Here is a 27,831-nt window from a genome sequence, read left to right on the forward strand (position 1 = left end):
CTCTCTCTTTTCTCTCTCTCTCTCTTTCTTTCTGTTTCTCTCTTTCTCTCTCTCTTTATCTCCCCCACTCTTTCTCTCTCTTTCTTTCTTTCTCTCTCTCTCTCTTACTCTCTCTCTCTCTCTTTGCAAAGCCGTTGGGTCAACACTATGAGTTTGGCTAGTTTTAATGTTGACAATCTCGCCGCCAGACTGTCCGTGAAGTGACTGCATAACGGGATGCTACATTTGTTCCAAATAGTTATAACACCATATCATAATAGTTCTCATTTTGATTCATACTAATCTTTAATATACAAATCCGGATTGAAATGACAAAAAAGTGTTTCTCTCAAATTTTGTGCATTTTTATTTGGGATGTGTTGGTAGAGAGGAATGTTTAATAAAATAATTTTGAAGAATTCAGATCATATCGTTACAAACGATTTTATCTAATTTTTTTTAGAAAATTAGTTCGATTGTATTTGTAGATAATAGTGTAATCTTTTGTGAATGAATTTTTAGAGACTGTTAATTGCTTGCTTTTTAACATACTTTGACTACCTCAAAATTGGTATTTTTTTGGTGTGTTTGTGTGTCTGTGGGGGGGGGGTGTCAAATTTTGAAACATGATTATCACACACTTGCCATTGTGTAACGCCAGTGGGTCAGAATGTCTGTTATGTCAAAACGAGTTGTATTTGACATATATAGATATTCTGCTTTCTAATTGTTTGTTTATTGTTTCATTCCTTATTATAGTAAATATTCAAATGTTTCCATTCGTGATATGAAGGCTATTAGTAGATGTAGATCAAGTAATAGCTTCACGGATCGATGGCCCATTAAGTTTTTTCTCTGTATAAATTCCCAATCTGCTGAGTAGCCGGGTGTGTGAATAGATCAGAAACTAGGGTACTGTGCAGTGCGTCATTTAGTTAGTTTAGATGTTGATAAAGTTGTGAAGTGAAGCGTAACTTGCCTGTGCTAACTCTTTAATGAATGGCATGTGTAACTCTTTCGTTTGATAGGCCAGCTAAGTGTATGTGGGAACTACTATTACCTAGCATATTTCCTCATGGATGTATTTTATCAGATGTATTAAAGAGACAATATTATATTGTAATGTGAAGTTTCATGGAATTATCTCACTACTACAAAATGAAGCAGCCATTATACTGAGAGCTATTCTATCAGGTTGGCCTTTCAATCAGTGAAGTGCAAGTAAACACGATTATGATCTGACTAGAAATTAAAAGTATTGTAACGAGGGGACAATGAAAGGTAGAAAATTGTTGAAACGCTCTGTTCTTAAGATCAGACCCGTTTCCAACAATCAGATCAGCTTGCCGAAATACTGCAACATCCGAGATTCTCTGACTCCAATCATCTTAATACTTAAACTTTTCGGGCTCTATCATGAGGTCAACGGGTGTGTCTCAAGGACAGTGGAGCCGGCTTCGGGTTCATCCACAGAAGTTACAGAGGAACCAGGAGAACGTGGTGGAACTCCTGAAGGAGGGCATGCTGTGGTGGAGACATTGGGAAAGCTTCAGCAACATGAGAAGCAACATGGTCTTTGGGTTTGTCTGCTGACCAAATGCTGCAGTGTCCTCGTTCTTTTGATTGTCTTTGCCAACACGGTCAAACATTTGTGGACTGTTAGTGACATGAACTCGTCTACCATTGCATTTAAAATCGTTATGGTCAATTGGAACACGCAAAACTTTCTCACAACTCTGTGTCTCTTTATATCTTGTTGGAAGAGAAAGCACTTTAGGTAACAACAATTTATTTACATTGTTTTCAAAAAATCTTACATTGTCTTCTAATTATAGCAAGACAAGAATCAAATTAATCATTTTGAAGTGATAATGACATAAGATAAACAAATGTGAATATTAGTGCTATATAAAATACTAGTCCTGTTATTAATAGTAATTGTCATCCATTAAGAAAGAGTAAAGAAATTTGCTTGTATATGAAGAACCAGGCTTTACTTTGGCCTACATATTTTGCCACATCTTACACAGAAGAAGCCATTGTCTATGAAAAGGAAAGGAGGCCAGTGGTGCTCTTCTGCTTAAGCTTTTTTTTTCCATTTCATTGTATTATATCATAGTTCTCTTTTAGCTCTTTCAGTGCGGGGTTACTCTCAGGGAGTCTAGCGCTGTTGGTGGTGAACTATTTTCTTACAAAATAAAATCAAATGTGTTAAATGATATAACAAAATAACAAAAAAAGTTACGTTAAAGTAACTCTAACCACCCTGCAGAGTTTTGTTCGTTTAGGAAAACTCAATTGTTTCGATAGCACTGAAAGAGTTAAGTATGCTTCTATTCTTACCAATTATGTCTATCCATATGCTGGGAATGTTTGTTTTTAGATCCGTTTCACTAGCGGAAACTATTCACGACTGTCTTGTGAAATGCGCTTTTTGGACTGACGTGACTTTGAATTAGACCTGAATTAGAACCTATATGTTGCTCTCCCCTGTCATCTTGCAGGAGGTTTGCACTATGACGTAATAAGGAAGGAATTTCTGAAATGTATCAAATATCGTAGAGTTTCACGAAAAACTGAAATAATCAATGTCAAGGATGCTAAATTGAACTTCATTATATAAAGGAAAATTTAAAATGTGTATAAAAACTTATCTTAAAATGTGTAAACTAATCTTCGTATCAAAGTTTCTTTATTAACACTAATTAGTTGTCCATTAGTTTCTGAATATGTTGTAAGCCATAGAGATAAATAATTGAGATAATTTTGTGTTACAAAAATAAGCAGAGATAATTTGATTCTGCGGTGCTAAATAATAATAACAATTATTATTATAATATTAATAATAATCATTATTATCCATGATGAAATTTGTCTTACAAATTATTCATTAAAAATTTTGGATAATAAATTATGAAACATTCTAGAGTGATGAATATAAGGATCTGTATTATAGGCCACAAAGTTTTTAATATAAAATTTAAAACGTGCATCATTATTTCCAAGTTTGATTTTTCTTTCTATTTTTTCTTTTCATAAGAGCTTTCTACAGACAATGGATGGAGTTATTTAGTGAACCAACCACAAGAGAGCTGGGATTACAACCACCCGATTGCCGAATAGCAATTAGAGTTTTTGTGGTGATCGGATCTTCGTATTTTCTGTTTAATGTGGCCAGCGTGGGAACTATTATCTTCTATGACAGAATTTCTATCCAGGTGTGTAACGAAAACAAACACACGCTCCAGGCCTACACACAAAAGCAAACACTAAAAAAATAGGCTTAGTTGACAACCTTTTCAAAGGTTTAGTTTAGTTTAGCTAGAAACTTTAAATCTACAGCAAGAAATTTCAAATCTACAGCAAGAAACTTTAAATCTACAGCTAGAAACTTTAAATCTACAGCAAGAAACTTTAAATCTACAGCAAGAAAGTTTAAATCTACAGCAAGAAACTTTAAATCTACAGCTAGAAACTTTAAATCTACAGCAAGAAACTTTAAATCTACAGCAAGAAACTTTAAATCTACAGCTAGAAACTTTAAATCTACAATTGAAAGCTCCTAAATTACAGCAACCCCACATATATCTACAGCTACACACTCTACATCTATATTTTTAAGTGCACAAAGAGTGTCAAATTTAAGACAGCTTTTCCTAAATAAAATCTTGAAACTTCACATTTCTTTTCTGTCATTAGACAACTGAGTTTCCCACAATCGATAGTGGGTTTGACGAAGATTATTTGATATCTCCAGTATTAGAACTGTCACTGGGTCCACGCGTTCCTCTACTACGACCTCAGGGGACGAGCTAGATAGAACCTAGCAAAATGAGCACAAAAGAGCCGCCCGACACAGCCCCTGATGCCGTGCCAGTCAGCTTAATTTTGCCCATTAGAGAGACCCGCGAATCAGCCAGGACCCAGGAGATTCCGACCAACCCTGGAGTTGGTGTCCAGCGCTATCCGCTTTTCGTAGAGCACATCGTCTCTCTTACCCACCGTTGCCCCAGGGCCCCACGGGGGGGGGGGGGCTGAACATAACCCAATTGATGTCATTTTACACTCGTTGCCTGCTTATTTATTGAGTATCTGTTGTGTTTTGAGAAAAGAAAGCTAGTTATTAAAAATATGTTATGGCTGATTTTTTTTATAGTAATAAAAATTATATATCAATAACTATATATATATTGTTACAAATGAACAGTGATAGGTAGAGGTCAACGTATGACCCCGGCGAGATGACACAGCAGCTAGTGTTCCCTGGAATCTACATGTACAAACAAAGACAGGGTGTGACGTGTCCACACGTGTTGTTCCAGGGGACGAACAGATCTAAGTAGGGGGACAGTTACTAATGAACAGTGACAGATAAAGGTCACTACGTGTGACCCCGACTTGATGACACTGCAGCGAGTGTTTTCTGGAATCTACGTGTATAAATAAAGACAGGATGTGACGTTTCCTGACATGTTATTCCAGAGGATACTAGGAGTGTTTGTGCAACTTTGGAGAAGCGATTAGGGACTCTATATAAGCCTGAAAGTTAATGTGAAAGTCAGTCGTATGGAGTCGTATGGAGTCGTGAGTGAGCCGTTACAGTCGATACAGACTATGTAAGACGTGTGCGGCTCTGTGGAAGAGAAATGTGTACGACTCGATGCAAGTTAACTAGGGTAGAGTTAACTGGAGTGGACTACTGTCGTTAAAGTCTATACAGCGAACTACAGTGGACTTGAGCTGTTACAGTCGATACAGTCGATGTAAGACGTGTGCGGCTCTGATTCGGTAGACTTGAGTACGACTTGGTTCAGCTTTGGGAGACCTGGAGCGACACTGGGAAGTGTGTCGTTGGTCTGTTCTGTGGAATACGGCTCGAGGAAAGTTGAGAAGAGAGGAATTGCAACGAAGTGAAGAGATGAATTGCAACGAAGTATAGCTAACTGTAAACTGACAGATATTGTACAGTCTTCTACGCTACATGTTACAGTACAGTAACGAATTGTTAGAGTTAATAGTCATTAAAGTTATATGATACTGAAAGTTTAGTCGTCAAGTTCTTTGCTGTGTTTTTATTTGTGTGCCAACTAATACATCTAGCCAGAAGATTCAGAAATACGTAACAATATTAATTAAAATGACTGTGTTTGTTTAATTTTTTTCTATTATTTCTGGAAATGTAGGAGTTTTTTCGAAAAATTCTGATAGATCCACTACCAATTAACACGTTGACTCTGGTGGTTGCGCTGTTTGTACATGCCATCAACACAGCGGCCTGGACGTTTCCCACTGTATTCGTTGTCTGTACCGCACATCTATTCACTGCTCAGTTTCATACATTCTCAAAGACACTTGAGAGGCATGTAAGTTTTGGTCGACACTTTCTTTATGGCTGTACGTTTGTTTTGTTTTGTTTGTTTTCATTTTAAATATCACTGAACAATCCCTTTACAAGACATAAAAATCACAGCGCTGAGCTATTTAATGAATGATCAAATTGCATGACGATTGAAGAACGAAACTCTTACATTGGTACATTAATCTGTTTTCGAATTATATCTTTTTTTTTTTTTTTTTTTTTTTTTTTTTTTTTTTTTTTTTTAAAATCAGGCAGTATATTTTTAATGGCTAAAATGTAACCATATCATGGGAGCAGCAAGGGGTGTCGGAATTTAGTGACTGATTTTTTGCTTTGATTTTGTTTATTTTAGGAGATATTTTAATGTTAAACCATCACTTGCCCCAGCGCAGCCAGGGGATTTTGAGTTTAAAACCCCCTACCAGGGGGTTTGCAGTTAAATCCCCCTCTTCTATATAAAAAAAAATAATGTAAACGACAATTTCGAAATTCCAAGAGCATAGCTAAGGAGGGTTTTGATTTTAAACCCCCCTCCAAAATGTACGATAAAACAACCCCTCTTTAATATAAGACTATCAGTCACCAGATTCTATGAGAACTTCCCCTTAAGCGGGGTTTGAAGCTTAAAAATTGCTTCTCAAATTTAAAAAAGGGCAAACTACGCACTCAAAATGTTATGAGTGTAGCCAAGAGGCGTTTTGTGTTTCAAACCCTCTTAAGCGGGGCTTGAAGCTACAAAAAATACCTCTTCAAAATAAAAGAAAAAGCAAATTACGCACTCAAAATCTCAAAATGCTTTGAGCGTAGACAAAAAAGGTTTTGAGTTTAACCTCCCTTCAGTGGGGTTTGAAGCTAAATAAATATCTCTTCAATATAAAAAAAGCAAATTACACACTCAAAATTTTTGTGGAAGCTGCTTGACGCCCAATGCGCCGAGCGGTGCTTGAGGATCTAAGTAAGTAAGAATATCAGATTAGGTTTTTGAAAACAATCTTTTTAATAGCAGGATAATAGCAGGATAATGCACTGTAGATACCTCAGAATAAGCATTTTGTTGGCTTTCAATACCGGAAATAGTGTTTGGCGGCGGGGCTCCACCTCGTATAAAAGAAGATAAATTAATTATAACTAATTACTAATTACCTAAATGGTAATTTGCTAGTATCTTCGTTCAATTCCATATGATAAAAAAAAATAAATCTAAATTAAAGTAAGTTTTTTTTTAAGTTTAATTGTAATTTTTGTATAAGAATTCTTTGATTTCCATGTCAAATGTGATTATTTTGTTGTACAGATTGAAAACTCTGGTGGTAATATCCCAGTGATGTTCAAACACCTTCGTACTCGTCACATGAAACTGTGCGATATTCTTGGAACTTACAATCTCTTCTTGAAGTGGTACCTAACGTTCACTTATATGGCCACCATCATTGGAAGCTGCTTCATTCTCTACGATTTGATCTTCAGGTCACTGGATCCTCTCAGCTTTGCCCTCTATGTGTTTTGGTTGGGCACTAACTTGTCCATCGCTGTTGCCCTCTCGGTCAGCTTGTCACGTGTTCATGAATCAGTAAGAACTTTAAAGACAAAACTTTATTTTTTTTATCAAGCAAATTATTATTATTATTACATCTATATCTTTCAAGAATGTAGACGTTACTTCCCTTTTTCGATCTGAAACAAAATAATTATTTACTAATAACTAATTGACAAATCGGTTATTTATTAAAATTGATTCATGTTTTTGTTAGGTATGATAAATCATTGTTTAAAGTTTCCACTTGATCCAAGAATGGGTGTGGGGGAAATAACGTGTACAATTATTTGAAGGCACAAAATCCGACACATTAAGCGTATCTGTGAACACTGAAAGATTAATTTCCCTTGTTGGTATCAGACACAAAATGTAACGACTAGTAATTAATTGAACAATTAATGAATTTTTTATTATTGATTCATGTATTGTCTACGCCAATGAATTATTGTGTAAAGTTTCCACTTGATCTAGGAATGGGTGTTTAAGAAAGAACGTATTCAAACTTTTTACTAGACGGATAGACAGAGAGCAATGTTAAACTTGGTTAAAATCTAGACGGATAGACAGAGCAATGTTAAACTTGGTTAAAATCGAATGTTTTCTTGGCGTATGAAGCGATCACACACTACAGCGAAGTGTCTCATGTAACTGTGTGTGTTATTGTTTTTAGTAGGAACTATTTGCGTAGTCAGCACTAAAAGCAAGTTCAAGCACCACCTCCCCCCCCCCCCATCCTGAGCGTGTCCCTTGCCAGGTACTCTAAAGATGGAGATGGCTGTGTTCAATAACTAGAGTTTGAATGTTGAAAGTGTCGCTGCAGAAGTCTATGTCAATTCACGTCCAAACAGGAAAATATCACAAAATGCATTCATAAAATTGAAATCTTGTCATCGCTTAAGCCCCTTCCCCTTTTGTGCTATGGTTCAAATTCTGAAACAACAATGTTATATAAAAACTTCAAAAAGATTAAAATGAAAATATATGAATCGAATTTATCCAAAGCGATAATTTAAATCACATTTGTCCGGAGGAATGAGACATGCTAACTCTGGATTTAGGAATCCCAATGACCTAAGTAACTAAGTCTTCTGAAATCATCTCTGCTAATATTCTACAAAACATTTGTCTGTTTTATTTCTGCATATTTTAACATTTGACTCTCCTTTTCCCATTTCCATCCTAAAATTCAGCACTATGAGCCCGTCAATTGCTTGATCATTTCTTTTGTCTGCTTTTTTCCCCTGGTACTGTTCCTTGTAGCAATGTTTTTTGTTTTGCTGATCTTGTGGTGTGTCGCTAAACTGGCGTGGTTGAAGTTCTCTTTCAAATGTATACCTTACACCCTATTAGTTCTACCTTAACACTAAGTCTGTTACACTACATGGGTGTCAACATAAAAGAGACCCGTGTTTATGGCCTCCCAGATCGACTGATCTATTTGCTTGCGATTTTAATTTGTGGGTTAACTTATAGGGTAAAGTGTATGCACAGTAACAGCCCGCGTACAGTAAAGGAGTTCATCAACATTATCAAACTCCACTTGAGTGAGAGCTTGAGAGGTTCAAATCCTCTCTTGCAAAATACCTAGACATAAGCCCTGCTGTTTAGCGTAGTGTATGTATGTTACCATACATGTCGAAAATTAAAAAGCCTATTTTCAATACAGTTGTGAAAATTACATATTATGAACAAATAAAAATTTTAGACACAAATGGATACTTTCTAATTTGTGTTTAAAGTTAATGGTGCACATTTTCAACAGCTGCTGTCAACTATGCAATGCTTTGTACTTTGTGATGGATAATATTCTGTTTTTACTATTTTAAAATGAAAATGATAATTTATTTGACATTTCTGTAAGTATTTGTACTCCTGTAAATCATGACATGCCTCTATCTGCCGCCCTGTATTACGACCTGAATGACTCTTGTTTTTAAGGCTCATGAACCTCTGGAGGTGCTGGTCAAACTAGAAACTGGAAACGCTGACCTGTCGCAAGCTATACAGGTACACATACATCTAACTTTAACAGTAACAATCAAATAGGATATTGGTATGATAATTCAATATCAGTTAAATAAGCTTTTAATTTTAAAAATCTAATTATACTACTATTCAATATATATTATATTTTGCAATGCAAACATGTTCATATATACTTAAGACCTTATCTTTCCCAATTTCAAATGCAATTGAGTAATTATCATCGTTGGAGAACACCTTACCGTTATGATGTTGATATAGATAGAGATATTGATAGATATAGATAGAGATAGAGATATATGGAGATATAGATAGAGATCTATTTAAGTTTACATATTTTGGACTAAACCATTTGCCTCTAATGTCACCCTTACTTCACGTTCGTCAAGCATCTATAGCAGAATTTTCACGAAAGGAGAACGCAAGCTAAACATTGTTACAAAGACAGTTTTTGTGGAAACAAAAACTCAAAATCGGCCCTCCAAGTGGTCCATCCAAGTAGGAAAAAAGGCAGGTTTCAATATTTTCAGAAAGAATATCATAATGAAATTCTATCAAAGGCAAATGACAGAGAAGAATGGAGAAAGAAGGTTGACAGATCATGTGTGGTGCCCCAAAGGTCCATCAGACCAAGGGATAGGTGAAAGTGAATGTGAAGTTAGATGTGAACCTGGCTTAACTGATGTCTTATAATGAGTATCTAATTTTTAAGTTTTGTAAAGAGTCAATCTCTTATTCAAGGCCTCAAGAGATAGAGTATTTCCGTATAAAAAAATAATAAAAAATCCTTTAGTTTTGTATACCACGGTAACAACTGCACGCTGCAGTTCACGCGATAATATGAAAAACTGGTGACCGGTCATTTCATCCCCGGTCACTTAATCCCCGGTCATTTCATCCCCTGGTCACTTCATCCCCCGGTCACTTCATCCCCGGTCATTTCATCCCCAATTAAATATTTTATTTATAAATATGAATATGTAGAATGCTTTTTGACATTTTATGACCTGTTACTAATACGTTTATAGTGTTTCCTCTTCCACTTTGTTTTCTTAATGAGAAATCTTATATTATATTGTAAATCTGGTTGTGTACTTAGCTATAGCGCTTCTATTGGATGTGGGGATTGTAATATCATAATATTATCCGGATCGAAGGCCAAGGTTTGGTGGAAGTAGTAAAAAATCATTTGAGAGATAGAAGTGCGATTAGAATAATTATGACCAAGCCGCTGATAACTTATCATCAAAGGCCAAGGTGTGGTGCAAGTAGTGGAAATCTTTTGAGAGATAGAAGTGCGATTAAAATAATTATGATCATGCCGCTGATAACTTATCATCAAAGACCAAGGTGTGGTGTAAGTAGTGAAAATCTTTTGAGAGATAATAGTGCGATTACAATAATTATGACCGTGCCGCTGATAACTTATCATCAAAGGCCAAGGTGTGGTGCAAGTAGAGGAAATCTTTTGAGAGATAGAAGTGCGATTACAATAATTATGACCAAGCCGCTGATAACTTATCATCAAAGGCCAAGGTGTAGTGAAAGTACGACCATGTTTCACTTTAGTTTATTTTTCAATCGCTCTTTCTTGAAAATGGGCGCGTCATTTTTAGCCTTGAAATAAGGTTTTATTTTTTTCTAATTCAGGCGGAGTTCACCCATCCTCGGGATATCATGTCGCTTGTATAAGTTTTGCTTTAATTCCTTTTAAACATTAACGTGTTACAATTTTGTCATTTAAATAAAAAATGAATACATTAAATATTGCTCATTTCATGATTTTTAAAATTAAAATTTGTTATATAAAAATGATCAGATGATGAAAATATCAGGGGATGAAATGACCGGGGATGAAATGACCGGGGATGAAGTGACCGGGGGATGAAGTGACCAGGGGATGAAGTGACCAGGGGATGAAATGACCGGGGATGAAGTGACCGGGGGTGAAGTGACCGGGAATGAAATGAATGGGGATGAAATGACCGGGGATGAAGTGACCGGGGGATGAAGTGACCAGGGGATGAAATGACCGGGGATGAAGTGACCGGGGGTGAAGTGACCGGGAATGAAGTGACCGGGGATCAAATGACCGGCAACGGAAAAACTACTAATTTATTGTTGTTTTTAATTATGTTCAACTTATTTGTATAGTAAATAGATTTTTTCTATTAAAAAAAAAATTAACAATTAAAATTAAATTTAAAAAAATATAGTAATTAGTACGACAGAATGTACATAACTTAGCAATACAATCGTAGAAAAGAAAAGAAAAAAATTTGACCAAAAATCTAAAACCATTTACATAAATGTGTTCTACAAATGGTGGGTCCCTTGCTCCCTTACTAAAAAGCCTCCAGTATTTTTTACTATTAATAGTGAATAGTTGTAAAAATGGTGTATTTTTATGAAAAAAACTGATTGCATAATTGGACCCAGAAAAGCTGTCAGGCACATGCGGCCTCGCCGCATGTAGCTTTGATGCTGAACTAACGGCGATTACGAATACCCTAAATCACGTGCTCCAAAAACTGCGCGAAAAGATAACCGTTGCGACTACCGTTGTAATGGTTACCGATTCCCAGTCCTGCCTCCAAGCCATGGCTGGCTTAGGGGGAAAGTCCAAACTGGTGGAAGAGGCATTAGGCGCCGCAAATAACATCCGCCTTCTTATTGGAGCTGTCATCGTTATGCAGTGGGTGCCCTCGCACTGCGGCGTGAGGGGCAATGCCGTGGCTGAGGCTCTAGCACGAGAAGGAGCGCTGGCCGTGCCCGCTTTCGAATCGCCAAGTACGTTTCAACAGGCTACGACAGTAATACGAGAGTGGGTACATGAAAAGTGGTTGAAATCCTGGGATGACTCCAACACTGCAAGGGGAGTCTGGCAGAACATGTGCGGCCCAAATCGAGAGGACCCGTGGTGGAGGCTAAAAAGGTCGGAACAAACAACAATAGCGCAGTGGCGTACGGGACACTGCCCAATAGGTGCGTACTTCGCCCGGTTCCGGCCAAATTTTGATGCCCGTTGCCGACACTGCGGGGAATCAGAAGAGACGGTGGCGCACGTCTTGCAAGAGTGTCCGCAGCTCCGCGAGCTGCGGGAGGACGTATCTAGTGGTTTACTAAATTTGTATGGAAGCTACGAGGCACTACGCCAAACAGCAGAGTTCCTTACCAGGGCACTACGGGAGACCTAGGTCTCCCTGCCTTGTCACCAATTGGAGTTCATCTCAGATTGCATAATTGATTTAAAAAATTAGATTTTTCGCTTTCAGAAAAGAAAAAGTAGCCGTAGCATCAGAACTTTGAATGATCTTAAATATCATGATGTCTGATTTCCATTTTCTCATCTAGTTTCTGAGATTTAAACGGGACGAACAGACAGACAGACAGGCCACACAAAACTAAAAGCGACTTTTCCCCTTTCGGGGGCCGCTAAAAATGCAAGATAAATATATTTCAGGTTCAGCTGTTTCTCGCCAAATTAACCGGAACTTCTATCGGTGCTACTGTGATGGATTTGTTTGTTGTCACTAAGGAATCCATACTGACAGTAAGTAGAATCGAATACAATTTTATTTTATACTAACCTAATTTGTAAGTAAAAAATAAAAATAATATTCTGAAAGCATTAGTAGGTAGCTCAAGAAAATTATTCTGGACATTGAAATAAAGGTATGCCATTTTAGGCTACCAGATTGTCTTACGAATGCTAGAGCACAGAAAGACACAGGTATAGCATTCGACACTCAAATCAGACTGAAACGCTCCCTGGTCAAGGCCACATTCTTATATGCTTGCGAGTCTCGGACGCTGACTGCAGAACTAGAATGGAGAATCCTAGCAAAGGAATTGAGATGCTACAGAAAGATCCTGGGTAGCAGGTAGATCCTGGGTAGCACACATAGAGACTCTATTAGAGATTAGTACAGCAATTGGACCCCACCATGAACTAATAACTACTATCAAAAACGCAAACTAAAACTCATTGGCCATACAAAGTCATCAGGGCTTACAAAGACCTTCCTTCAGGGAACAGTACCAGGAAAAAGAAGAAGAGGCAGGCACAGAGAGAGCGTTGGGAAGACAACGTAAAAGAATAGAGATTATATCCAAGGTAAATCACAAAGAGGAATGGAAAAAGACGGTCAAGAGATCTTGTGTGGTGCCCCAACGGTTCAACAGACGAAGGGATAGGTGAAAGTGCCTGTGAAGAACACAGACTATTTTAATGTGGTCATCAACTGCAATCCAAATGAAGAACTAAATAACTAGAACGACACCCAATGTATAGCGTAAAGACTTTAAGGATCATGAAGAAACTGAAGCCAGCAGTAGAACAATGACCTAACTAAAAAATTCAAAATGACCTAACCAATGAGCCACCACTAAGTACACCACATGCTCACTTTACTGAAAGCTTTATCGGCCTAGGCATATAGAAGAAGTTATTTACATGCACTGCATTTGCAACTAGCTCTTCCTTTGTTTGTGAATTATTTCGTCACTTGTCCAAGGACACTCTTACGAATTAGGGACATTAAAAAAATTAACGCTTTTATTTTTATATTCTTACGATGTATCGATAGTTTTTGGGCTGCACAAGGTGTGTTTCTAGATCAATACTGAATCAATGCTAAATGATTTTCACTACTGATTGAATGATTTATAATTCTCACCACAGAATCAATAAGTCATTGTTTGACTTCCCATGATACTCAATAAAAGAACCAACAAAATCAACGAGTCGTGATTCTCCAAAAGAATGAACGATTCGTAATTCTTACACATGATTTCATAAATTGTGACTCTTACAGTAGTTTTTAAGATATATGGCTCTCACAATTAAAGCAAAGAATCGAGATTTCCAGGAGTCTATATTGATTAAATAAAAGTCTAATGGCTGTATGGTTGCGTGATATGCGCTTCGGTATGTCGTCACCATTGTTCCAGTTCGAAACATGCACGCTTCTCTCCCCTGCAGGTTGTAGCTTGTTATCATCTTCATGACTGATGAATCGTGCAAAACAAAACAACAAAAAAAAAAAAACAAGAATTTTAATTACCATGTAAAAAATTATTAGAACATAGGGCCAATATGTTATTTTATTACAAACCTTATTTCTGTTTGGTTCACAGATTGCAGGGGCGTATATAACGTATTTTCTTCTTGTGACACAGTATGATTTATAGACCATAAGACTATTCCTATTACTCTACTCGTTCAACTACTTATGGACCACTCTTCAAATTCAGGAGTTACTAAAAGTTATGGTTTATTGCTTCCTTTGGATTGAATTATGAGTTTCAAATAATATATTAAGAATGCAGCGCTTTTGTATCTACGGCGTCAAAAGTTTGATTAGTAATTTCTTCGTTATTAAATATGTCGCAGGGAATCAGCAAATAATAAACTACTCCCTAGTCCACCCAACTATTGTATGCCTGACATAAGTTTCTAAACTTAACGGCAGTTGGTCGTTGCGCTGGCCCCATGTCATCTTGTTAACCATCGGCTGTAAAAACAGATGATCTTTTAATCATCTGCCATATAGATTGCAAAATCTGAAAGGGTTACTTTGAATTCAAATTAATAAATGAAAGTTTGTATCTTTCCTTCATACTAAACATATCTTGTGAGTAAGGGAAATTACTGGTATTCTGTAATGAGAAAATAACAATTATATTGTTAGTGCCCATGCGGCCCATTGATGGCACATTTGGTGTCAACGGTAAATAACAGGAACATTAATAAATTCAAGAACTAATGAAGAGATTTTTCTAAAATTGTAATAATATGTGTTACCATGAATTATAAGCTTTTGTGGAAAACTTCAGCTCGATAGAGTTAATGAAATGTTGTCTAAATCAATTTTTTTTCACAATAACTAAAGTGTGAGTTGATAGTAGTAATAACATACATATTGAGAGATGAGTTTGTTATTAGCATTAATCTCAGAAATTGTGCAGATCATTTTGAAGCTACGTCTGCCATATATTAGATAAAATAGATGCGGATAAGATGTGTTACTAAGAGTGGGAGATAACGGATGTGTGAATGTATCAGTTTAAGCCTAAGTAATACTTAACCAGCTCTTGAAAAGTCCATTTTCTTTTTAGCGGCCCCCGAAAGGGGAAAAGACGCTATTAGTTTTGTGTGAAATGTCTGTCCGTCTGTCCGTCTGTCCGTCCGTCCCGTTTAGATCTCGTAAACTACAAGAGATATTGAAAATCAGACTTCACAATATTTTAGACCATTCAAAGTTCTGATGCAACGGCAACTTTTTTTTTTCCTGAAAGCGAAAATTCTAATTTTTAAAATCAATTATGCAAGCAGTTTTTTTTATAAGAAAAAGCTAATTAGTATGCATTATATGTCAGGCCAAATTGAAGACGAATCTTATAAACATCATTTTCGTGAACATTTTTCCGATACAGCGGGATCAATCGCTTTTTTTTTGAGGATTCGAATATGAGATTGAGCCTTTTTAAAACATTTAACTTATTTAGTTCGAACCGAGGGTCCCGGGTTCGAATCCTGGTGAAGACTGGGATTTTCAACTTCTGAGTCTACCCAGCTCTAATGGGTACCTGACATTAGTTGGGGAAAAGCAAAGGCGGTTGGTCGTTGTGCTGGCTACATGACACCCTCGTTAACCGTAGGCCACAAAAACAGATGAACTTTACAACATCTGCCCTGTAGACCACAAACTAGTTAGGCCAGGTTCACATCTAACTTTACATTCACTTTCACGTATCCTTTGATCTGCGGGACGGTTAGGGCACTACACAAGATCTGTTAACCTTCTTTCTCCATTCTTATCTCTCATTTGTCTTTGATATAATTTCATTCGGATGTTCTTTCTGAAAATATTGAAGCCTACCTGGGTGGACGACTGGTCGTGCGGTTTGCGCGCTGGACTGTCGGTTGGATTTATCGACGATCGAAGGTTCAAACCCTGCCTGCTCCCATCCCCCGTCGTCCTGCGGGAGGTTTGGGCTAGTAAGTAAACTATCTTCAACTCTGAAGGATTATCCGAATTATGTAAAACATTTTACTTCGGGGGCCGATTTTGAGTTTGTGTTTCCACACAAACTGTCTTTTGTAACCTTGTTATTTTATGTGTTTATTTACATTTAAAATTTTTAAAGACAATATTTATCTTCAAAATTAAATTTGTGTAATAACTTGTTAAACTTTATTACCAGTTGTTTTTTTTTTTTTAAAGTCTTTTTTTTTTATTCTTTTCTACATTCATATAATTACTTTAATTAACCAATTTATAAGCACTTTATATTTATAGAACTTGATATCAAACTTTACTCTTTAGAAAACTAACAAAAGCTGAAAATAAGTGACTTTTTATGAAAGAAACCAAGAAAAAGAAGAGAAATATTGTTTTATCAATATGTTAATACAACTTGTGATGACCAGAAAACAAAATCAATTGTAAAGACAAAAATTTCTTTTTCTTTACAACAAACTATTTGTAGAAATCAAACACAAGCTAATTTAATACTAAAACATGATCATGTCTAGTAGAACATACATTTGGGTAAATTAATAGTACATTAATTTATAAGAAGTAGCCCACGAGCTTGTCAAGTAGTAGACTAGTCCACAGTGTTGCACTCAATCACTTGAGTAGCTTGTCAAGTAGTAGACTAGTCCACAGTGTTGCACTCAATCACTTGAGTAGCTTGTCAAGTAGTAGACTAGTCCACAGTGTTGCACTCAATCACTTGAGTAGCTTGTCAAGTAGTAGACTAGTCCACAGTGTTGCACTTAATCACTTGAGTAGCTTGTCAAGTAGTAGACTAGTCCACAGTGTTGCACTCAATCACTTGAGTAGCTTGTCAAGTAGTAGACTAGTCCACAGTGTTGCACTCAATCACTTGAGTAGCTTGTAATGAATGCTTGGAAGAAACAAATATTCACACAACTTAAAGGTCAAGTTATAAATTCCTCAAATACACGTGAATCTAAGTGCTGCAACAGTAAACTGATAACTACATATTACATTTTTAAAAGGCAACACTAGGGACTCAATTTTTATGAGAGAAAATGTCGGTTTATTGGACTGCAAGGCAGCTACGCAGTGCTGAACGAACTAACCACTAGATCATCCAGATAGTGCTGCCTTTATATATATATTTAATATGTATAAATATATTTAATATATATATTTAATATATTTATATATTTAATATATATATATATATATAACGAACTCGCCACTAGACCATCCAGATAGTGCTGCCTTTATATATATATATATTTAATATGTATAAATATTCCTCAACATTTATTCTACTATCATAGAAATCCCCCCCCCCTCATTTTCCCCCCTTTAAATATAAAGCTGAAAGTTAGTACAGCAAAATTTAGCAAGACCCTGCCAATCTTTCAACAAGCATTACGAGTGGTTAATTCAAAAGTTAAGTTGCATCACGTTTAGTATAAAGTTAAATGAGACAAATATTTACCCTGGCATTGAGACATACCATGTTAAAAGTTGGCGAGTTTCTGTTCCTTGTTGAATCATAATCCGGATCAATAAAAGAAAGCTTCCTCATTCTGGACTCGGTTGACTCATTCATAGACTCACTCTTTTTCTTAATATAACGTCTTTTGAATGCAGCTTGTATCTCAATGATAGTAAAAAATTAATAGAGATATGGATTATAGTTGAATAGATAGAGATGCGGAAAGACTGACGGACGTACGGACAGACAGATAACAAAAACATCTTTTTATACATACTTGTATGCAAACCATCATTTTTTACCTCTAAATTGAGCAGTCCATGAAAAATAAAGAACAGCAGACCCTGGCAACTATTGACTGCTGTGAACATATAGGTGACTATGTACATCATCATCTCCGAGCCATTAGAGCCAACCGCAAAGAAGCCAAGAACCCAGGTCAATCCCAGCAGAGGCAGTAAGATCAAGGAAGCCTTTAGACTTAATCTGCCAAGAACAGATTCATGAACGAAAACATAAAATCAAAAACAATCATACCAGAAAATTGATTAATACAAATTATTATTATGTTAGAAATGAACTAGTAGTCATTCTCTGGCGCTGCCAGGGTCGAGTTTCGCTAAAGAGAAACAAAGTTCATCGTAGTCCCTTTAACAGTTTCCATTGAGGAATTTTCTGGTGATGTGGCAGGTCTGCAGCAGTACCGCCCTCTGACAGGCAACGAGGATGTTCCTAGGAATGTTAAGAGGCTTGAAGGTGTCTGTGAGGTCAGTTGTTATTATCCCATCGGTTGATATAACAATGGGGTATATTGTTATTTTGGACAATTTCCATAGATGCTTAATCGCCAAGCCCATATTTTCTTTGTTTTTCTATCTCAGTTTTTCTTAAATTATGAGACAGTGGTACGGTGATATCGATAATGGTAGCGTTTGTTTTTTTATCGATGAACAGCAGGTCCGGGCGATTGAAATCTACCGTTTTGTCGGTCAGAATAGGCCTATCCCAGTACGGCAGATGTTCAGTAGACTAGAGAACCTCTTGTGGAGAGTATTTATAATAAGGAGGGGGTCCTTACCGATCAAATTGTACGTCAAAGCCAGGTGTTGGTGTATTAACTTTGCAACTTGGTTATGGCGACCTAGGTAGGCTGATTCTGATAGGGCTGGACATCCTGCCATAATGTGTTCAATCGACTCGCCCACATTTCCACATTTTCGGCATTTGTCGACAACATTGAGTCTCAGGATATGCTTCTAGCAATTTTTTGTCCTGATTACTCTGTCCTGTATTGCTGTAACAAAGCCTTCTGTTTCAGGGTAGAGATGACCTGCTTTGAGTCATTATTATTATTATTATTATTGTAACTATTATTTTGTAAAAACGAAGACATTTTTTTTCTAACTTACATAAAATATATACCCTCACAACATTTTCAAGTTTATTAATGAGATGTTTGAGAATGATTGGTTGAAAACAATAATGACAATATTCGACACCAACCTAACCAATGCCTATGCTATCTCGCTAACACAGCGTTTCTCAAAGGCACGATGACCTGATTGCACAAAGACGTTTAATTTCATTTTTCAATGGACAAAAGAATATATTCTCATTGTAGTTATAAAGCTATGTTTGAATATTAAAAAGTACAAAACATTGCTTAAGTTCCAAAACATCGCTTAAGTACCAAGACATTGCTAAAGTGCAAAGACATTGCTAAAGTGCAAAGACATTGCTAAAGTACCAATACATTGCTAAGTACCAAGACATTGCTTAAGTACCAAGACATTGCTAAAGTGCAAAGACATTGCTAAAGTACCAATACATTGCTAAAGTACCAATACATTGCTAAAGTACCAAGACATTGCTAAGTACCAAGACATTGCTAAAGTACCAAGACATTGCTAAAGTACCAATACATTGCTAAAGTACCAATACATTGCTAAAGTACCAAGAAATTGCTAAGTACCAAGAGATTGCTAAAGTACCAATGCATTGCTAAAGTACCAAGACATTGCTAAAGTACCAATACATTGCTAAAGTACCAAGACATTGCTTAAGTACCAAGAAATTGCTAAAGTACCAAGACATTGCTAAAGTGAAAAGACATTGCTAAAGTACCAATACATTGCTAAGTACCAAGACATTGCTTAAGTACCAAGACATTGCTAAAGTGCAAAGACATTGCTAAAGTACCAATACATTGCTAAAGTACCAATACATTGCTAAAGTACCAAGACATTGCTAAGTACCAAGACATTGCTAAAGTACCAAGACATTGCTAAAGTACCAATACATTGCTAAAGTACCAATACATTGCTAAAGTACCAAGACATTGCTAAGTACCAAGAGATTGCTAAAGTACCAATGCATTGCTAAAGTACCAAGACATTGCTAAAGTACCAATACATTGCTAAAGTACCAAGACATTGCTTAAGTACCAAGAAATTGCTAAAGTACCAAGACATTGCTAAAGTGAAAAGACATTGCTAAAGTACCAATACATTGCTAAAGTACCAAGACATTGCTAAGTACCAAGACATTGCTAAAGTACCAAGACATTGCTAAAGTACCAATACATTGCTAAAGTACCAAGACATTGCTAAGTACCAATACATTGCTAAAGTACCAAGACATTCTAAGTACCAAGACATTGCTAAAGTACCAAGACATTGCTAAGTACCAAGACATTGCTTAAGTTTCCAATTTTAAAATATTTAAAGAAAAAAACGTTGTTTCGTCTACAAATAGACCTTTTTAAAATGTAAACCTTTTTTTTTTTTGGGGGGGGAGGTGTCTGAACCATATCGAATTTCAAAATACATTTCAAAACCTATCAGCTTACTCGATTCTTTTGGACCTTCTTTTGTCATAAAGGTCAAATTTCTTTTGAAGTGGGGTGGGGGTGGGGGTGCGGAAGAAATTTATTATAGAAATCACACAATTTGTATATGAAATTATTACTTATGCCAATAATATATACTAATTATTTATATTTCAACCAATTTTTAGATTATTTCGCCGCCCCCCCCCCTTTTCTAGTATGTTGGCCAATTTGGTGGGTTTGGGAAAGGGGCGATAGCAGCAATCCCACACCCCCAGACTTTCGAGCGGGGGGGGGGGGTTCAATTTATTTGTAGAAATCACAGCTTGCTAACAGAATCAATTAAATTTCTATATGATTAAAACTTGTTATTGATATCACCGATCTTTATATTATGTCATTCCCCTGTTGGCCGATTGGGTAGGGGGAGCGAATACATCTACTGCCTTTCCACCTAAACCCTTTGAGTGTGGGGGGGGGCCTTTTGGTAGATACAAATGGAAGCGATTACCATTTATATCTGATAGCAGTTTACGTTGGAATATTTCTCCAAATTTATGATGGAATGGGGAGTGACTCATTTGAAATCCTCCCCAGGACACCATCAATCCAATGGAAAGGCTGAGTCAGCAGTTAAAATTTTGAAGAACATTATAAAGAAATCTAGAGAATCAAAGTCAGATGCTTATGAAGCTCTTCTGGAATTTAGAAATACTCCAAGGCAAGACACAAATCTAAGCTCAGCTCAGAAGTTTTTTGGTTAGATGACTTGAACACTGAGACCAAACAAAAGGAGTAACATGTCAATAGAACATTATGAAAAGGAAAGAAAAACGTCAGATGAGTGTAAAAACATCTTATGATAAGAGGTCAAAAATTTAAGTCAGCTGAGAACTGGACAGATGGTCTATTTCCAATCACCTAATGACCCTACATGGAGACATGGAAGAATCCAGTCTCAAGTCAATCAGAGAGCTTACATTATTCGAGGTGACAATGGTGCAGTGTACCAAAGAAACAGAGTGCATATTAACCCGAACAGAGAAACAGAAGAAGATATATTTCCCGATACTGATAACAACTTACAGGACAATAGAACTCATGATCAACACGTTCGCCACTCATCAACTCATCATTCCCTGCGACCAAGGGATCAGTTGAAGAAACCGACAAGATTCAATGACTATGTGTCTTAATGAACTATTGAATGTTGATTTTTAAATGTGATATGTTTCAAATTCATTGAAGCGTATATATGTATGTTATGTTTAGTTGTTTATGTTGTTGTGGTTTTATTTTATTTTTTTATGATACTCCCCAAAATGTTTTATTAATTTTTTTGGCTTTTAAAGAAAAGGGGATGTTGATATGGTACGCCCAGGTGCACGCGTTCAATAGAATAAAGTATCATTCTCCGCCATGACACTAATGGTTGTTGTTTGTTTATTGCTGACTGTGAACCTAGATCTTAATTAACAACATAATTTTTCAAGTAAAACATTATTCAAAGGATGAATAATGAGCTGTAGATGTCAGGAGAATGCGTTTCTGCAAAGAAGAATGCAAGAAAACGTTTTTGGCTTCGCCCCGAACCCCACTGGGGAAGCTTACAGAGCCCTTAGAGATGCCATTAAATCGAAGCAGTGGTGCTAGATAGAATAATGAATGGGTATATGAGAAAACAAACAAGGGACTTAAACGACTATTTTCTTCTTTTTTTATAGAGTGGAAATTTTAATTAGCATAGAATGATAATTAGCTTTTGTATTGCATGTGCCATCGAAAGAAGAGGTGATCTAACAAATTATATATAACACATAAAATAGCGAGAAATAAGTCACAATGTTTATCAATACCTTTTCTTTTTACTGTAAATCACATTTTATAAATATATTTATACCCAGTGAAATATTCTCCGAAAATTGTGCTTGTTTGAAAAATCATATAATCTTTTCTAAATGTTTGTTAATGTAAGCTGAAACCGAGACCCTTGTAATTAGAAACAGCAAACATCATAGTAGTATACTATAAAGTTACGTCCCTTTACATAAGTTATATATCTCCACCACAAGATTGAGAATATCAAAGTTAGAGACGTATACATTCACTTCCTAATTATTTTATTTCAAAGGTTATAGATATACTTCATATATAAATAATGTATTCGGGAGGAATAGAAAAGAAGCTAGTGTGATGAGTAATGTAGGGAAAAGACAGTGAGAGAGAGAGAGAGAGAGAGACAACGAAGATTCAGGGTAGCTTCTTTTCATTGCAACTATTTCGGCGTTACTTTTTTTGTAGTGGATCTGGGGGAGGGGAGGCATAAGCAATGGTCCACAGACAACTGGTTCAACTACACTTCTTTAACGACAAATAGTTCACTTCTTTAACGACAAATGGTTCACTTCTTTAACGACAAATGGTTCACTTCTTTAACGACAAATGGTTCACTTCTTTAACGACAAATGGTTCACTCGACCAATGGTTAACTCACAACTTGTACACTGACCATCGGGTCACGACAAAGGGTTCTCGTGGAAAATGTCTCACTGGTATTTGGTTCATCGACAGAGGTTTCACGGGATAGTAGTATATTATTAATATTCTGACCGCATGCTTAATTTGTTTGCATTTAAAGTACAAACAAGAGATTAATACATTTAAAAATATGTTTTATGTCCAAGAATTTTTCAAATGCTCACTTGACACAAGATTGGGTAAAATCCGAGTTTGATTATCTTTCTAGAAAATGGTTACTTGAACTTTAAAACAACATCCGATTTTACAACCCACTTGCAATAGCAAACTATACAGTTTATATTGAATCTCACTTAATTATAGGTATTATTTATATCCCTTTATGTAGTTCACACTAAAATTATCTATGAAACATTACTCCCGAAATAAAAAAAAAAGACTGTAACGAACTACCTATGACTTTAATAAACATTCTTTAAGGAAATTTGTTTTTGCCTTTAAGATATTTGTCACTCTCAAAACCCTCGCGAAATACACATAGGGAGTATACAGTGTCCCCCCAGACCCTCTGCTATCTAAGGTAGGGGAAAGCGAAATAGTGGGATGCCTTTTGTTTAAGACAATTACGCTAACCGTTTGTCACAACAGCAGAGAGGAATCTTTAACTCATACGGCACTAGTCCTATAATACATTTACATTTTTTGAAATTTTTTTTTTTTTAAATCCGGTAAGGACTGATGTCTGTGGTGTAAACAGGTTTACTTAGTAACATTGTGTAGTACTTACTTAATGTTGCTCATTTTCTTTAAACCTTGTTTCTTGTCTTTGAGGTTATTTTTAGACTTAATCATAACACAAAGAACGATAATTAGAATAACAGAGTTCATCTGCGGATTTAAAAAAAACAACACTATTTAGAAATGTATACCACATGTCATGCATTTGTGAATTCTATAACACACGTTTTAGGTATGTCTAAAATAAACCAACATTTACACTGGTTAAAAAACCTTCACATTCTCTTCCTAAATATACACTTATTACTTCTAAATTATAGAGGAACTATAATTGTTAAAAAATAAAAATAAGGGGCATTTATTTATTACATGGAATAGCAGATCCCAGACAGTAAAAATGATTAAAAGAGGTCCCCATGGCGTGTTAATGTTATTATTTTTTTTTTTTTTTTTACATTTCGGGCGTTGTTTCTGGTTTTAGAAAAGAAGATTATAAAGACCTAGTCCAAGCCTTTTGGTGAACGAAATGAGCGTAACCAAGAGGGGTTTTGTGTTTAAACCCCCCCTCCAGCGTGGCTTGCAGCTAAAAACCACCTCTTCAATATAGAAAAATGAAATTACACACTCAAACGTTTATGAGTGTAGCCAAACTGCTTTTTTTGAGTTTACCCCCCCCCCCTTTTTCAGCGGGGTTTGATGCTAAAAAAATACCTCTTCAAAAAAAAAAATGCAAATTACACACTCAAAATGCTATGGTCATAGCCAAGCTAAAGGGGTTTTTGAGTTTATACCCCCCGCCTCCTCCGCAGGGCTTTTTTTAAAGTTTAAAACCCCTACAGATGGTTTTGAGTTTATATCCCCCTACAGAGTGTTTTGAGGTTTAAAACCTCTCTCTTCAATATTATTCTAAAGCAAACTACAGTCAACAAATTCTATGAGCGTAGCTAAATGGGGTTTTGAATTTGTTAAAAAAAAAGAGATTTTTTTAGTTTAAATCCTAAAACCTCCAACATATGATTTTGACGATAAAATTTCCCTTTTCGGTATAAAATCTAAAGCAAACTACAGTCACCTAATTCCAAGAGCGTATTCAAGAGAGGTTACACATTTATACCAGTGGCTGGGCTCCATTGATAAAATGCAGTGAATAGTCATCTGCCGAAATTGAAAAACACTAAATGTGGCTCAACAAAGATGGCTAGGACAGACTATAGGAGTCAGTTATAGAGATCGGGTCTAAATCAAGGAAATCCTATGTCGAACTGGGAGTCAACCCCTTAGTAAGATTGTGACAGAGCGTCGCATGAGGTTTGAGGGACATGTTCTCCGACAAAATGAATTACGCATAATAAGAGTTGCGATGACATCCTAGTACAACTTGGCGCCACACATTCATGGAGGACCACAGAGCAGGTGGGAAAAGGCTTCAGACATTGCCAATGAAAGGTTTTTGTGGAACCAGCTTCCCGCCCAATGCGCCGAACGGTGCGGAGGATCTAAGTAAGTAAAAATAGCAGATTAGGTTTTTGAGATAAAACTTTTTAATAGCAGAATAATGCACTGTAGATACATCAGAATATGCATTTTATCGGCTTTCAATCTGGGAAATAGTGCTTGGCGCTTCCCAAGACCCCCTTGCTGGCAATGGCGGGGAGTCTACAATTTTCCCACTAACTCCAGGAAGAACCTATTACCCCCTCTCCCCCCCCCCCCGCGAAAAGAATCCTGGCTACGCCCATGCATCCTGTCCATATTTAGACAATGTAATAGCTTGCATATATAAGACATTATAGCCTCTATATAAAGGACGATGCTGTAATAATATTTGAGACGCTGTTATAGATTGAATAGTATAACTAATAATAATTGGGTATGTTACCAAAATAACAAAGGAGACGACAGGAACAAGGCAAATCAATGTCACATCGTGATGAAGCCAACATCTGAGAAGTGAACAATAAGTGGGCGTTCAGGAAGTAGGAAACATGTGTTCACATTCAGTGCAAACACACACATACACACACACACACACACACATATATATATATATATATATAATAGAAGACAAGAAATACGATTTTATTACACTTAGTTAATGACAATTTTGTTAACTTTTTTGTTAAAACATATCTATTTTTGTTTAAACCTTACAGTTTGTTATGTTTATATTGATTTCCATACACGGACATTGAGATCACGATGACAACTAAAGGAAACCCTGAAAAAAAAAACACACAAAGTTTATACAATAAAAATAAAACTTCCTTTAAATATTTTGTTTCCTTTCAATGAAGTCATTTTATCATAACGCACAAAAAATGGGAATAGTAAACTGTATAGTTTGTTGACTGCTTATATCAACAGGGTTCGTCTTCTCTGTCATACCAAAACATTAACCAATTAGCATCGCAACGATTATTATATATCACAATACATTTCGAAGAAATTTAATGCATAAAACAATGGAAGAACTTCACATTTACAAGTATTTTCTTAATTTTCAATTCAAACTTAATTAAATATCATTAATTGGTTAATGTTTTGAGTTATTAATGTTTTGTTATGTTTTGTTAGAAACAGTGAATAATTATGCAAAGTTTCAACTTGATCCTAGAGTGTGAATAGAGAGAAATCACGTGTTCAAAATGTGTACCAGACAGACAGAGTGAGTTGAGAGAAGCTTTGTTTTATAATATATTAGCCGGACATTACCCGCGGCCTGCGGGCCTAAGTTTGTGTATTTCTGATGTAGTCACTGATATAGTGCATTAGAAACGATTAAAAACAATAATAATGTTATAAGTAAAGTGAATGCATGAATTCGTCAATGAAAAAATATTATGAATGGAGCTAAAAATAGCTAATTGACATGAATCTAATTTTTTTATGAAAACATTGGCGTGTGTATAGATCTATATTTAGAAGCACGCGATATCAAGAATAGAGTTGCACTAATGACGAACGAATGTATGTAAAAATGCTTTAATAAAAAAAATTGAATGTAAATTTGATTAAAATATGAAATGAATGAACTGTAATTAGTATGTTCATGTGTTTAATTATAAAACTATCTTTGCTAAGAGAAGTTCTATCATCTTAGAGTTGAAATAGTGTTTTAGACCTAGGAAAAGAGAGTTTCTTAACTTTTCGGTCTGCTCATGCGTGACCTTTTCTATTAGATTACGCGAATGAATGAAAGTGTAACCTTCCGGTAATGTCTAATGAAAGAATGTGCGTTAGGAGATCTAAATTCGCAGATATAAAAAACGAATTTATGTAAAAATGTTTTTGAAATTCAAATTTGAAGGTTAATTTTATAAAATAATGAAATCGATAGAATATATTTCGTATTTTCATGTGTCAAAGTAAAAAACTATATGTGCAAAGTGTACTTCTTAAAAGTAGATCTAGATCTAAATCCTTTCGATCTTTGCTCATGTCAATATTGTAAACAAAGCCTAGATCCATAAATACTATAGCTTTAATAGAGTCGGACAACTTTATTTTTTTTGAGGGTCTTAAGTTTGTTTTAGGGCTACAATACATACACTACGGTCTAGAATAGTACCCAAGGAACATTTCTGCCAAGTTTTATCAAGATTGGTCAAGCGGTTTTTATTTCTATTCGTCACATACATACATACATACATACATACATACATACATACATACATACATACATACAAACATACAATCATACATACATACATACATACATACATACATACATACATACATACATACATACATACATACATACATACATACGCCTTACTTTCTACTTTATCGATAACTTGGACGGGTGACAAACAAAAAATTTCAAGAGATAATCTACTAATAAATATCCCTACTAATGTATTAGCACAGATATGGGTCTAGTTGTCAGCTTCCTTACCCCAAGACACAGCCAGATATTTCTTCAGATAGGATCCGACCTTGAAGACCCAGACTAGCTTGACATATAGATGAAAGCCCTCCACCAACATCCAACAGAACATTGCTATCACGGCATAATGCAGCAGACCTGCTATGCTATAACAAGCCCACTAAAAGAAATAAAAGTATTAATATTAATATATAACACTATAGCATTCTACATATTGTATTTCTTAGCTTGGACAAAGAAAGAAAAATGATTTTTTTCAAATGCTGTTTAATTTGATTTTCTGAATTAGCAGACAAAACAAAATATGCCTTTATAGTTTTACATTTTCAATCAACACCAAGGACGAGAGACTCTTTATTAAATACTTTCTTAGGAAAGCAGTCACATCAAAAATCTTGTGAACTTTTTTCTAAAACCATAAACAGTGTTGGGGAACTAATAAAATGGGCATGTTGGCAACAAGAAGATTTTCGCGGAATGGAGAAAAATAAGAAGCGAAAAAATAAAAAACTAATTAAGTAACCAAGTGTAGGCACAATCATTCTTTCGCTGCCAAC

General features: G+C 35.8%; 2 protein-coding genes across 2 annotated transcripts in view; one reads left to right on the forward strand and one right to left on the reverse strand.

Annotated features, from left to right (window-relative positions):
* Positions 1–919: 919 nt before the first annotated feature.
* Positions 920–16,041, forward strand: LOC106067566 (uncharacterized). Its single transcript, XM_013226757.2, has 7 exons — positions 920–1,756; positions 3,020–3,197; positions 5,163–5,342; positions 6,633–6,908; positions 8,814–8,882; positions 12,322–12,411; positions 13,998–16,041. The coding sequence occupies exons 1-7, from the start codon at positions 1,254–1,256 to the stop codon at positions 14,049–14,051; spliced, it is 1,350 nt and encodes a 449-aa protein (XP_013082211.2). The 5' UTR covers positions 920–1,253; the 3' UTR covers positions 14,052–16,041.
* A 208-nt stretch (positions 16,042–16,249) lies between these two features.
* The window catches only part of LOC106053910 (adhesion G-protein coupled receptor D1-like), a 37,786-nt gene continuing 26,204 nt past the window's right edge, over positions 16,250–27,831 (reverse strand). Inside the window, exons 18-24 of the mRNA XM_056039054.1 lie at positions 27,284–27,434; positions 25,540–25,606; positions 25,268–25,331; positions 23,438–23,538; positions 17,648–17,831; positions 17,364–17,507; positions 16,250–16,775 (exon numbers count right to left, since the gene is read on the reverse strand). Of these exons, the coding sequence (XP_055895029.1) occupies positions 16,728–16,775; positions 17,364–17,507; positions 17,648–17,831; positions 23,438–23,538; positions 25,268–25,331; positions 25,540–25,606; positions 27,284–27,434 (759 nt within the window). The 3' untranslated portion in view covers positions 16,250–16,727. The remainder of the gene's footprint in view (positions 16,776–17,363; positions 17,508–17,647; positions 17,832–23,437; positions 23,539–25,267; positions 25,332–25,539; positions 25,607–27,283; positions 27,435–27,831) is intronic.

Source organism: Biomphalaria glabrata, chromosome 8 (genome assembly GCF_947242115.1).
Source record: "Biomphalaria glabrata chromosome 8, xgBioGlab47.1, whole genome shotgun sequence".
Classification (NCBI taxonomy): Eukaryota; Metazoa; Mollusca; class Gastropoda; family Planorbidae; genus Biomphalaria; species Biomphalaria glabrata.